The sequence below is a fragment of the Leptodactylus fuscus genome, chromosome 3 (assembly GCF_031893055.1).
Source record: "Leptodactylus fuscus isolate aLepFus1 chromosome 3, aLepFus1.hap2, whole genome shotgun sequence".
Lineage (NCBI taxonomy): Eukaryota > Metazoa > Chordata > Amphibia > Anura > Leptodactylidae > Leptodactylus > Leptodactylus fuscus.
In genome coordinates this window covers 123,434,386-123,447,987 of record NC_134267.1, presented here as the reverse complement: position 1 = coordinate 123,447,987, position 13,602 = coordinate 123,434,386, and the positions used below count along the sequence as shown (strand labels likewise).

At 40.1% G+C, this 13,602-nt stretch overlaps 1 protein-coding gene across 1 annotated transcript in view; it reads right to left on the bottom strand.

Moving 5' to 3' along the window:
- Positions 1-13,602, bottom strand: part of ME1 (malic enzyme 1) — a 193,499-nt gene that overhangs the window by 42,549 nt on the left and 137,348 nt on the right. Inside the window, exon 7 of the mRNA XM_075268253.1 lies at positions 564-673. Coding sequence (XP_075124354.1) covers positions 564-673 — 110 coding nt within the window. The remainder of the gene's footprint in view (positions 1-563; positions 674-13,602) is intronic.

Below are 13,602 nucleotides of genomic sequence, written 5' to 3'. Positions count from 1 at the left end.
ACTGCTTGTTAATGTGGATGTAAGACTTTGCCTAAATACATTGCTTCAGCAAAACTGCTTTGTTTGTCCACTATCTTACTTTATTCAATTCTTTGTGGCCACAGCCCTGACTTAGCTGCTCATGAGTCAAGTGATGTATCTGCCTGCTCTCAGGGGGAGGAGGGGCTAAGTGCACGGGAGCGAGCCTGTGTTTCTAGCTATTCCTGTGTCTACACCACGTGACCTAGCTTCCTGCTATCAGATAGGGGAGAGGAGCTGCTTTCATTTCTTCTGTACTCCCAGTTATCAGGCTAGCTAATTCAATTGTGTTCATTATGGCAGAGACAGGCAGTCTCTGTATGTAACACAGAATGGAGTTGCTGCTGCCTGTACTTCATAGTCCAATATGGGTGGGCGGAGCTACACACAAATTTGGGGGCGGGCATGTGAAACCCCGCCCACCAAATGATGAAAGAAACCAGGAAGAAAGAAGATTTTACAGCAGTAAAGACTGATAAGTATGTGAGGTGGGAATACCCCTTTAATGCTATTTAACATGAAAATCAGAACATTTCAGTTCTTACCTTGGATGTCATCATTGAAAGTACAGTAGTGATTTCGGTATTTGTTCAGAAGGCGGAAAGCGTTAGCATTGGCAAAATCCTCAAACTGTATAAGACAGTTCATGCCGTACCTGAGAAAGAATAATGTGGCATTAATAACTGGTACACCAATCTAAATGTGAAATGTATTACAGCAATACACCTTGTAGAACAGTCATTGTCATTTGGTGGAGGAATGCTCTGCTATCATAGACAGGCAGGTCATGACATAGCAGGCTAAATAACTGTATGATGACAAAATGTAAAACCGTTTTCAAGATTATTTTCAAGAATTGAATATTCTGTAATTCCTAATATAATGCTATCAGATTTTTCCCCCAGTTGTTATCAGATAGGAACCGATATCCTTCTTGTGACGTCTGCAAGGTAGAGATTTGAAGAAATATTTTTATTTAAAAAAAATCTCCCATTTGTTAAGCATCTGATTCCAATATAAAACATTTCATATAGATTTTCATGTGATGATTCCTTATTACAACAAGGTTCCTTCAAAACCTCATCAAAGGAACTTGATAAATCTTGGATTACCATATATTGCGGATTATTACACAGTCATAGAAAACTATCTGGTTTAAAGAGGACCTTTCACCACTTTTGGGCACATGCAGTGTTATATACTGCTGGAAAGCTGACAGTGCGCTGAATTCAGCGCACTGTCGGCTTTCCCGATCCGTGCCCGGTGTAAAGCGCTATCGGTCCCGGTACCGTAGCGCTTTACAGTCAGAAGGGCGTTTCTGACCATTAGCCAGAGACGTCCTTCTGCCTCGCGGCGCCTATCGCGCTGTGCTGTGGAGCCGGGAGGAACTCCCCCCTCCCTCTGCTGATAATGCTCGTCTACGGACAAGCTGTGTGAGCAGAGGGAGGGGGCGTTCCTCCCGGCTCTCACAGCACAGCGCGATTGGCGCCGCGAGGCAGAAGGACGTCTCTGGCTAATGGTCAGAAACGCCCTTCTGACCATAGAAGAGCTACGGTACCGGGCCGTAAGCTCTTCACACCGGGCACAGATCGGGAAAGCCGACAGTGCGCTGAATTCAGCGCACTGTCAGCTTTCTGGCTTTCTTACGGTACCGGGCCGTAAGCTCTTCACACCGGGCACAGATCAGGAAAGCCGACAGTGCGCTGAATTCAGCGCACTGTCAGCTTTCTGGCAGTATATAACACTGCATGTGCCCAAAAGTGGTGAAAGGTCCTCTTTAATAAAATTCACTTTATAATGTAGCTTTGTGTTACAACCAAGTATTGGATTATCAAAATGTATGGATTACCAAAGGTCAAATTGAAGTATTAAGTTGTGTGATATGTAAAAAATTTCCGACCCATAGTTGTACTTTGCTATATCTTACTATAAATGAAATTTCTTTCTCGCCCTGTTGATTTAATTGTATTGAATCATAACAGACCTTTAGTTTAACGTCTTAGGAAATAAGAAAAAGAGGTAAAAAGCGAAATCAGTTTGTTTCTGTATCATAGTTTCCACAGACAAATGAGTTACTAATACTTTATATGTACTTTATAGGGTTTTTTTTAAAATCTCTGTGGTTTGGATGTCAAATCCAGTCATTGTTGGAATTCTGTTTTCAAAGTATAACAATCAAGTGAAAAATTGAATAAAGCTATCAAAACAGCTCAGAAAAGTAAAGGAATCTGAGGAAAATAATGTTAGCTGTCAAAAATCATATATACTATACTAGTCACACATCATATTTGTTAGCCTGGAGATCTTGGTCAATAATTGTCAGAAATACTTTATACAAGTATAGCTATAAAGACATTAACCTGATATCCTGCATATGTTATAAAGCTTCATGTAGTATTGTAAAATATATTAGCTGTAACATGAAAAGCTTTAGTTTCTCAACATCTTCAGAAAAAAACAAAAACTACAGTATGAATCTAATATGTATACCAAATAGATGATATATACTCATTTCTTAATATACTCATTTTAGCATTCCTCCCATAGACTGGTCAGATAGGTCAAATGTCATCTATATAGTTCCAGTATAAAACCAATAATGGCTATGTATTATATACAGATGACAGCATGTAACAGAGTCACTGGATTGATGTACCCTTTATGTTACTCAGGCTCTTTTATTCATATTCCAGTCTCAGGGACCTTGTTGCTATTCACAGTGTTGCACACTTGATGGTCTACCTCACTTGGTCGCCATGAGACAGCCCCTCTCACTCTGCCATCTCTGACAAGGTATTCCTCTTCCCAATACATTAGCTTAAAGATTCTGGTGTGGCATATCATACCTCAATAGCAAACTCATGTTGCCTTATGGCAGATGCATTCTCATGTTGGTCAGATGAATACATTTTGATAAAGCCTATCCATACTGCCTTTCATACTACACCGTACATTACTAGACATTATAGTTCTAGTATAGGTCTCATTATTGCATAAAGAAGACATCAGTACCCAAATAAGCTGTAGTATCATATCTGTCTTCTTGTCACACAAGAATGTACCAAAGTACTGATACAAGCACTAATAATATCCTTGTATTATAATTCATCTATTACCTATCTTTGTGTGCATAACACAACCATTACTTATTTATTCTATTCATTTATATAGCACGCCTATATTTTGCAGTGCTGCACAAATATTTTAGTCACTTACATTGGCTGCACTAGTAACACTGTAATGCCACCACCATTTGTCAGCCCCTATACTTGCTGCCCATGATACAAAAAATCCAATCAAAAATTCTCATTCTAACCTACAAAGCTAATTGTTCTCCATTTTCTTCTCTAATCCCCAGATACCACCCCACACACAACCTCCTTTATACCACTTGAATCATCTCTTTACAGCCTCACGTATAAGACTTCTCTTATGTTTCATTTTATCCAATATTCTCCAATCTTCCAAATGCTCACTGAAAATTTGCCTATTTCGCAAACATCTAAAACATGGCCTACAGAACCCTTCATCCAACAGGGTATGCGACAGTATTCCAACAGTGATACGTCTGACATTTCTAAGGCTGATTACCTTATTTCCTGACCTCTTAAGCCTAGTTCACATCTGCGTTTGGGTTTCCGTTCCGGGAGTCCACATGAAGACCTATCTGCATAAAAAAGCGGTTATCTAAGGAAACCCGCAGACCTCATAGACTATAATGGGGTCTGTGTGATTTCCACTTGGTTTCTCCATGAAAAATGTGGAGAGAAAAGTGCTGCTTGCAGGAATTTTCTCTACGCATATTTCATGTGGATAATTGAATGGAATGGCCTGAACGCAAATGTGAACTGGGCCTTATACACTATTCCTATTCCTTATAGATTAGGTTGTATAGTACTTTTGTTTCCTGCTACCTAAGGGATCACTATATATAGGGAACACTCAATATAGCAATATCTGTATATGTGGGCGTCCTCAGAAACAGTAAATTCAGTCTGGACAGAACTAACACTCATACGCATCCATTACAGCCTCTGCAATTGCTGGCCATGAATGTTCAGTTAAATGGCAGGGAGTGTCTGGAAGTCTGAAATGTCAAGCATCAATAATATAGATGTTCTATTTTTGAAATTGGAATTTCAGTTTTCAATGAAACATAAAATATTTTAATCTGTGCACTAAAGGAGCCAAAGTAAATATAGCCAGACAGATATGTCAAAACTTTAAAGGAACCATAGATCTAGTCTGGTCGTCATTTAGAATTTATATTGAGAACATCAGAGTAGACTTCATTTCATTTTTCATTCTTTTTTCCTTGTTTTGGTTACTTACACTATTTATCTAAGTTTCTGTTGGATACCAAGACAAAAGAAAACCATTGTAGTATCTCCATTTTTCAATTGGTAGAGCATTGATGGTGAAATATAAAACCAGAGATATAGCCATTTGAAGTGAGCATCCCGTCTTCGGCAAATACTACAGAACAGACTCTCCCTGGCAATGCTTAGTTAAAGCATTGCAATAGGAACTTTAGAGCCTGCTTTCTATTAAAAAGGAAGTTAGATTGGTTAATGAAATATATTAAAAAATGGTCACCAAAAATGTTTTAAAAAACTGCACTTAAACTTTAAACATTTATTTTTTCTACCAAATGCCCATTATGGTTTTGTCACTATGTAGTAAAATCCTTCCACATGTATATAGAGATCTACACAGACAGTGACTTATATATACAATAGGATCTGATTAACAGTCAGTCAGAAAACACACTTGGTATATATACAGAACACATTTTGTAATGTATAGGATTATCTCTTCGAATAATCTTAACACAATAGAGATTACCAATCGGTTCCATTAATTGTGACAGATTGCTGCGAGTATTGACTTTGCTATGGTGAGTTAAATCTTTATTTCACTGAATAATTGACCTGCAAAAAGGCAGGAAAATATGGCTATAAATTATATGTCTAAAAATAGGCTTGGATTATGATCATTCAATGCCGTATGATTTTTTTTATGTTTGCTCTCATAAAATACACATCTGTTTCCTATTAGGGATACACGAGCCCCATTTAGACCATACATTATTGCCAATGGCTACTCTTTAAAGAAAAAGTTGATAAGTTTGCAAAATAGTTGAATTTGTAGATTAATTTACCAGATCTGGCAGACTTATAAGGCAGGTTATAAGAGTCTCGTGTTATTGAATATTGAGGAAGCCATATTCTGGGCCTGAAGGAATTTCTAACAATGTAGTCATTTCTAGAGATGAGCGAGTAGTATTCGATCGAGTAGGTATTTGATCGAATACTATGGTATTCAAAATATTCGTACTCGATCGAATACTACTAGCTATTCGCAGTAAATATTTGATTCAGAACCAGCGTTGATTGGCCGAATGCTATAGCATTCAGCAAATCAACGCTGGTTCTGCAGCAGGCTCGTCCTTGCTAGGGGCAGGCAGTTTGCTGTTACGAGGGAGCTGACTTTTTCTCATAGGAATGAATTGACCAGTGTTGATTGGCCAGTGTACAGGATTCAGCCAATCAATGCTGGTTCTACCAGAGGCTCGTCTGTGAGGAGGAGGAGTCTAATATAGGACCACATCAATCTCCATTGTGGTCTGATTTTAGACTCCGCCTCCTCACAGACGAGCCTCCGGCAGAACCAGCGTTGATTGGCCGAATGCTGTACAGTGGCCAATCAACGCTGGTCAATTCATTCCTATGAGAAAAAGTAAGCTCTCTCGTAACAGCAAGCTGCCACTCTCCTGACTAGCAAGGACCTGCAGAACCAGCGTTGATTTGTCTCAGGCTCGTCTTTGCTAGTTGGGAGAGCTGGCAGCTTGCAGTTACGAAGGAGCTTACTTTTTTATCAGCGCAACAGCAAGCGCTGTGCGGTTAAAGCACACGGACCCCATAGACTATAATGGGGTCTGTGCGCTTTAACTGTACAGCGCTCCTCCTAAGCACTCTCCTCCTGCCATTTGTGGACTTGGTGACTCTGCTTTAGTGGAATGGTGGTTTCCCCTGAAATTAGCATTTTTTCCCATAGACTATAATGGGATTCAATATTTGATCGAGTAGTCGAATATTGAGGCTCTACTTGAAACGAATATCGAATCTCGAATATTTCACTGTTCGCTCATCTCTAGTCATTTCAAATTATGCTGTGTCCACTTGTGAAAGTTGTGGCTACATAACTAGTATGGCTGTGACAGTCAGCTAAATATTGCTGCGTCGTCCTGCAACATCATAAGAATGGCAATAGAGTTCCATTGGTACCCCAAGTTTGCTGCAACCGCAAAACCCAGTAAGATAAAAATCAGTACTCAATTTTTGTGACTCATGACTTGTGATGTTGTAGAGTAACAAATAGATCTTTGGTCATAGGTGTCATGGACAAAATGACTGTGTAGCCCTGGAGTCGGGAATTAATTTTTTCCCCTGAAATGAGGCAATTGGCATAATCTTCATGGGGTTTTTCCTTCCTCTGGATAAACACTGTAGGGGATTGTAGGGATTATAGGTTGAACTTGATGGACTGATGTCTTCATCCAAACTCATCTACTATGTAACTATGGACTGCAAAAATATACAATGCCAAATCAATGACAATGTGGAAACCAGCAAATCAGGGCATATAAGCGCCATCCCCGTGAATGCCCCAGGCAAGGTGGAATGGCCATTTTTGAGCAGGGTTTTCACAAATCTTTCCCTTTTTGCTTATAACTATGGTACCTGTTTGTTGAAGGTTTTTATGTTTTTTTTTCATACTGTAGTCCAATAATCCCTTTTATGCATAGTTTATATTCTACAGTTTTACACAGAAACTGAAAGGAATCTTTCATCCTTCTGGTAAGAGCATTAACTATAAAACAGATCTGCATGCCCAGCTTGAGTCGATTCAGCTTTTATGGGCAGGTTTATATCTAATGTTGATAATCTGCTAAACCTGAGACTTTTAATAATGTTGGAGTCTGCAATATATTTTCAAGCCATCTGCTGAAATTTTAAACCATAGAGATTTTGATCAATTTTAAAGAAATTACTATACTTATTACCAATATCCTAGCCTTACATGCCAGTACAAATGACCACAGCAATGACCATGTTTCAGAATTTACAGGTTCCTATGGCTATCAAAGTCCAGTTTGCCAGTACTCAGGGCTGGCGTTGTGAGGGGGGGGGGGGACGGGGGGGGGGGGTACTGACACAAACTGGACAACTGCTAATTGCCCCCGTTCCCAAAGGATCTCGGAGTCAGGCCCGGCCATGTCAATAACAGAAAGGGGTCCAGTGTCATGTGCCGCAGAACCCCTTTCTGAGGTGAGTAAAAATAAGAAACATTTTTACTCACCTGTCCTAGGCGTCCCCTGGACCTCTGATTATTATAGAATAAACAAATAATATGTCAGCTCACCTTCGTGTCCAGATACTTTGATGTAAAGGAGAATGTACACTGTTCTTGTTAATTTCAGGTGTAACTTTGCATAAAGGCATAAATGGTATGCACGGAGGTTGTATGCCTTTCAGCCCAGGGTGATAATATACTTTCTTGAAGTCACCATCCAGCACACATTTTTCAAGTTTAAATAAAACTCAGCCTTTATTTCTCCATTTTAGAGTAGGAAAACATCCATTACAAAGTTTTAAAAGCGCTCAGCATGGCCAGCATAGGAAGGAAAAACGCAGCGTCCGGCTGACGCGTTTCGGAGCCCTATGAGTAAGGAGCTAGTATAAGGGCTCTGAAACGCGTCAGCCGGACGCTGCATTTTTCCTTCCTATGCTGGCCATGCTGAGCGCTTTTTAAACTTTGTAATGGATGTTTTCCTACTCTAAAATGGAGAAATAAAGGCTGAGTTTTATTTAAACTTGAAAAATGTGTGCTGGATGGTGACTTCAAGAAAGTCTGATTATTATACTCTGGGGTATGAATAGGCCCCAGAGTATAATATAATAATATCACTGAGTCTGTGGGGCCATTGTGGAGCATTTTACTGGGGGGAACCCTCTGGAGAACATACTATATTCTGTGGAGCCACTGTGAAGAACTATACTGGGGGGGCCTTCTGAAGAGCATATTATACCGTGTGGGACCACTGTGGAGCATTATATTAGAGGAGCGATTTAGAGAGCATGTTATTTTCTGTGGAGCCACTGTGAAGAACTATACTGAGGGGGGGGGGGCCTTCTGGAGAGCATATTATACTGTGTGGGACCACTGTGGAATATTATACTAGAGGGGCTCTTTGGAGAGCATGTTATTTTCTGTGGAGCCACTGTGGAGCATTATATTAGGGGGCCTCTGAAGAGCAAAGTACAAAGGTGCTCATTTGAATTGTATGTGGGAAAATGGGGATTGTTATTACTGTTTTGGGGGCAGAAAAGACGCAATATTAAAGGGATTGCCACTGGAAGATGATGATTTTGTTTGTATATCAGCATTTGAGGCCCCACTTTTAATTTTGCCCAGGGCCACACCTTGTCTAAAACTGACCCTGCCAGTACTGTAAGACTTTAGGAACTGCAGCCATAATATTGATGCTGCGATGCTCCTAAGGTATTATCTTTTCATTATTTGATGCAGATTTTGCTTGTTAATTGTAAAATGTTTTTTTTATGTCTTGCTTTAAACAACAATGCTATAGAATATGCTGGAGCTATATTATATTTAAGTATTAGCAGTTTTACACGTACTAGATGTAGAAAAAAATGATATTTATCCTGAGCATATATTTTTCATATTTTATGCTATCTTACTATTTAAAAAAATCAAAAATAAAAACCAGATATATTTGAGTCTCTTTATAGAATCAAAATGTAGATCAAATTTTAAATCCAAATTCCTTATATACCTTCCATCATAAAGTAATAGACTGCGGTTCATAGCATATGGATGCAAACTATGAACAGTCTCTAGCCAGCTGTCCTGCTCTTTTTCACATTTGTCCTGTACCTTAAAGGAGGGATTTTCTAATATATTCCAAATAGCAAATCCAGTGGTATAAATACCAATACTTTCAATACATCAAGGTCTCAAAGACTTCAAGCTAGGTTAAACAGATGCCCTATGATTGAAATAAAATGTACGGAAAATAAATGAAACCTACCCATTTGTTTTAAAATCTGATACTGGAAATAGATTTTCCATGCATGGCTTCCCTTTAGATGGCTGGGTTACAAAGTATTGAAAATATGTTGGCTGCTGGGAGGTATATTTGGAATACCTTGCTGGAAATTCTACATTAGTACTAGAAAAGTGGAGTGAACAAAGTATGAAATCCCATAACTGAAAAGCAAGATTTTTTCATGCTATCTTGTCTTGACGTTATTGACATCAAGAATCTTTGGGCTAACTAAAAATGTTAATTGCCTGGTAAGAATAAAATGTATACACTGCAGATTATATCATACGTTTTGCAAAATCTGCTTTGTTCTTAACAAAAACAGAAAAACACCACTCAACCACACACTGATATACCACTGTTCAATATATATGAGTATGAGCCAATGCAGATGCACGGAAGAACCCAGATTAGCAACTGGGAAACCAATGCCTCAAAATGATGGTAAAACTTCCTGTATCCATAAAAAATTACTTTTAATCTTCTTTGTTAAAACATGAATAAAATACCTTCACATGCAAGGATCCACTGACAACAGAAAGTAAGTTCTTAACAAGACTGTCTTATCAGGATAACCCGTCCACATACCCTTTGGGGCATTTGTTGACTATAGAGGGTGGGTCATTACACAAACAGTTATTCTTACAGATGACCGTCAAGTAATGTTACATTTGCCCTGCAGCGGCCAGACACAAATTCTGCAAAAAACCTTAATGCTAAGGCCAGCGAAACGCAGCAAAAAAAAAAAAAGCTGCGAAAAAAAGTATCTCAAACAAGTTTTTGCTGAGTTTTCTTCCCTATTTATACCTATAGAGAAAACACCAGTGTTTCCACAGGTATAATTGAAATGCTGTGATTTTGAAAGACGCAGGTTTATTTAAAAATGCAGTTTTACCGCAGCTGATTTTTTTCTGCAATGTGTGGATTGGATTCAGTGTTTGTTTCTGTGGCATTTCCGTAGTGTCAAAAATATTGTGTTTTTGCAATCTGTGGCTTTAGCCTAAGGCTCAGGCCTCATTCACATCTGCATTGGTATTCCGTTCGGGGGAGTCCACATGGGGATCCTCCCAAATGGAATATCCAATGCATTTGCAAGTCTATGGATCCCCATAGACTATAATGGGGTCTGTGTGCTTGCCACCGGATCTCCGCAGGGAACATGCGGACAGGAAAGTAGTTCACAATCTACTTTCCTGTCCGCATGATTCATACGGGCAGCACGCAGCAAGCACACGAACCCCATTATAGTCTATAGGATCCGTGTGCACACCGCTTGCAAATGCATTTGGTAGTCCGTTCAGGGGGTCCCCATGCAGACTCCCCGAATGGATTACCAAACGCAGATGTGAACCAAGGGTAAGGCAAAAAAACGTTGCTGGAAAAAATGCGGTCGAAATAGCCTCCACTGAAATCTTACATATCTGCTACATATAGTACTGTGCAAAGCCTGTTCATGCACATTACTGTATGGAGAATGACATGACCATGGATCACTACATGTATGTACAAGATTATGGTGAGGTAGCTGTGATGCAGGCATACAGCCATGGCTGTAAGTGTTGCCACCCTTTAAATTTTTCCAGAAAATGAAGAGCATTTCTCACAGAAAATTATTGCAGTTATACATGCTTACGTTATACACATGATTATTTGCTTTGTGTGTATTGGAACAACACAAAAAACTGTGGGGAAAAAAAAGTCAAAAACAATACAGTTTTGTGCAAAACTCTAAAAATGGGCCAGACAAAATTACTGGCACCTTCAACTTAACATTTGGTTGCACACCCTTTGGAAAAAATAACTGAGGTTCTGTGTGTACTTGTTTCTAAGTTTTGGATCTATTTGGCCAGTTTTCATGTTGCTTATAAATACTTGATTCTTAAACATTACTTGCTGGTTATCATGTTGTACTACAGTATTATTCATAAAAGCTATGATGGCTGATACAGTTTATTATACTATGTAAATTATCACTCAACCTTTGCCATACTTACCTCCATGTAGCACAATTGTGTGGTTCTCCTGTTTATTCCTCTTTCATGTTATGTATTTATCTGTCTTTTACCATGTGACATAAATATGGATTATTTTTTACTTGTTTGAGGGAATGTTTTGTTTGTATATCATAGTTTTAATGGATTCATTGTCTAGTAGTTGACTTAATAGTTGATGACACCATCATATTCTAGTAGTTTAGATTCAAAGTCTTCTAAGGGTATGTTCACACAGAGTATTTTGCAGGTGCATTTTGATGTGGAATCCGCCTCAAAATCCTCCTGCAAAACTTTCTCCCATTCATTTCAATGGGAGGCACTCACTTTTTTTTCCTGCTAGCGATTTTTTGCAGCTAGCGGGAAAAAGAAGCAGCATGTTCTATCTTCCTGCAGATTCGATGGCTGAGTCATCCGTGGCTCGAGACTCTCCTCTGATTAGGCCCATTCATTCGGGCCTAATCAGGAGCGGGATGCCGTTGCATGGCATCGGCATCCTGTTGCGGCTAGTCGTGTGAACATATCCACTACCATGTACTTTGTCACTGTGCTACCCATTTTTTTAATGCATAACACATTCACTAATTCTTTTTTTTATAGCCCCATAACCTGACCATGTATTATCATGGATCCATATCGGAACTGCTAGTTTGGAGGCAAAACTCTTGACAGGTCCTATTCTTGTCTGCTTTGCGGTCTGAGCTCATTCTTCAAAATCTATGGGTTCATGGAGGGCACAGAAGGCACAATAAACTCATGCAGAGATTACCAGCTCTCCGTGGTATGTAAGTGGGATACAGAACCTCCATCCCTCTTGCAGCTATTTTCAAACACTTCCACCGCAAGGTCTGATCCCTGTTGAGTTTTCCCAGAGGTGGAAGGAAAGGTGTGAAATAAGTTCTCTGAATATGTATACAGAAAGCACAACGTTTAATGGTTACAGTATAAGGCTTAAGTTTCTCAGTGTACGAAAACTGCCTGATGGCTACAGACTCCTATAGTTTTAGGCCTTATGAACAGATTTATACGCTGTTGATGGGTCTATGACGTGTGGAAAGGCTGACACATGGATGGCAACTGTGTACCGTCCATGTTCTCCATGGTCCTACACATTTCAATGAACCAATTCAGACTGCAAAATGGATAGGAATGGGACCAATGAAAAAAGACATCAAACTTTGATTGACGCTGGGGGTCAACCACTGCATTTATTCATAAGTATTTTTGGGCATATCATTGCATATTTAAAAATACATAATACAACAACTATACTAAACAGAATTAACATTAACACTATACCGTGGTCACCCATAGGGTGATAACATTTAATAAACTGCAAGGATAACCCACTAACAAGGAGTACTGTATGTGTACCTCCTATGCCAAACTCCGACTCACACTAGCCAAAATAAAAAAAGCGCACTCAATGCTATCTTGGAAACCAGACAACAGTATGTTTAATCCGATGTCATTCAAATGACCACCATCCAATAACAATAAGAGGTTGATTAGTACCCTCCAGTTGCTGTTGGCAAATAACCGCACCTCGCCTGGAGTGTATGAAAGGTGAAACCCGGGTGCTTATTAACTGTCTTGCCTTCTCTACCACTGCTGGATCCTGTGCATCGTGCCACACAGCTCTGGGCACAATCTCAGACCAATTCACCACCACGGTACTGAAAAAATGAATAAACTGACCTATGTCAGAAAGAATAAGGGCCATAAGTTCCCCAAGCCAATCCTGACAAAGGTCATTTTTCCTGGCGTGGACGACCAGAGCTGTAGACACTGAAGAGTTGCAATTCACAGCAACCACCATGGGTAGCACCTGCAGCCATTGCAGGCCCCTGACTCCTCTCCAGAAAATGTCAATATCATTAAAACACAGAGAATGGCATCCTGGTCTCAGGATTGTCTCATGTTCCCATGTAGATATAACTGTGATCGATCAGTCAGACCACTGGGCATCCACCGTGACTGGGCTAGGTTGAATATATCACCAAAGCCTGTATCAGGGGGAAGAGATATTGCCAGCAACATCCGGATAGAGCCCGTGCCCTCCAGATCAGCCTGTTGGTAAAGCCGGTGGAACTCCTGCCACAGAACCAGACTGGAGGAGGCCATGGAGAAAGCTAGGGTGTTGCAGGTAGGACTGAAGGCGAAGCGTGACCACTCTGGAGTCTCTGAGATGACCAGGAATCTCATCTACGATGGTGACAACGGTGTCTCCCTTGGGAACTGCCAGGACTGGAGGACCCAGTGAAGGAACCAAACGTGGAGGAGCAGCTGGACGATGGAGTAGAGGCATGGCAGACAGGAAATGACATTGACCACAACGTCTGCGGTGACATGATCATGAAGAACCCTCCTGTCTCCTGCAGCTCCCAGAGCAATGCCGGAAGAAAACCAAAAAAATCTGCAGCAAAAAAGGCTGTATTTACAGGGCTTCAGCCTAATGTAGCC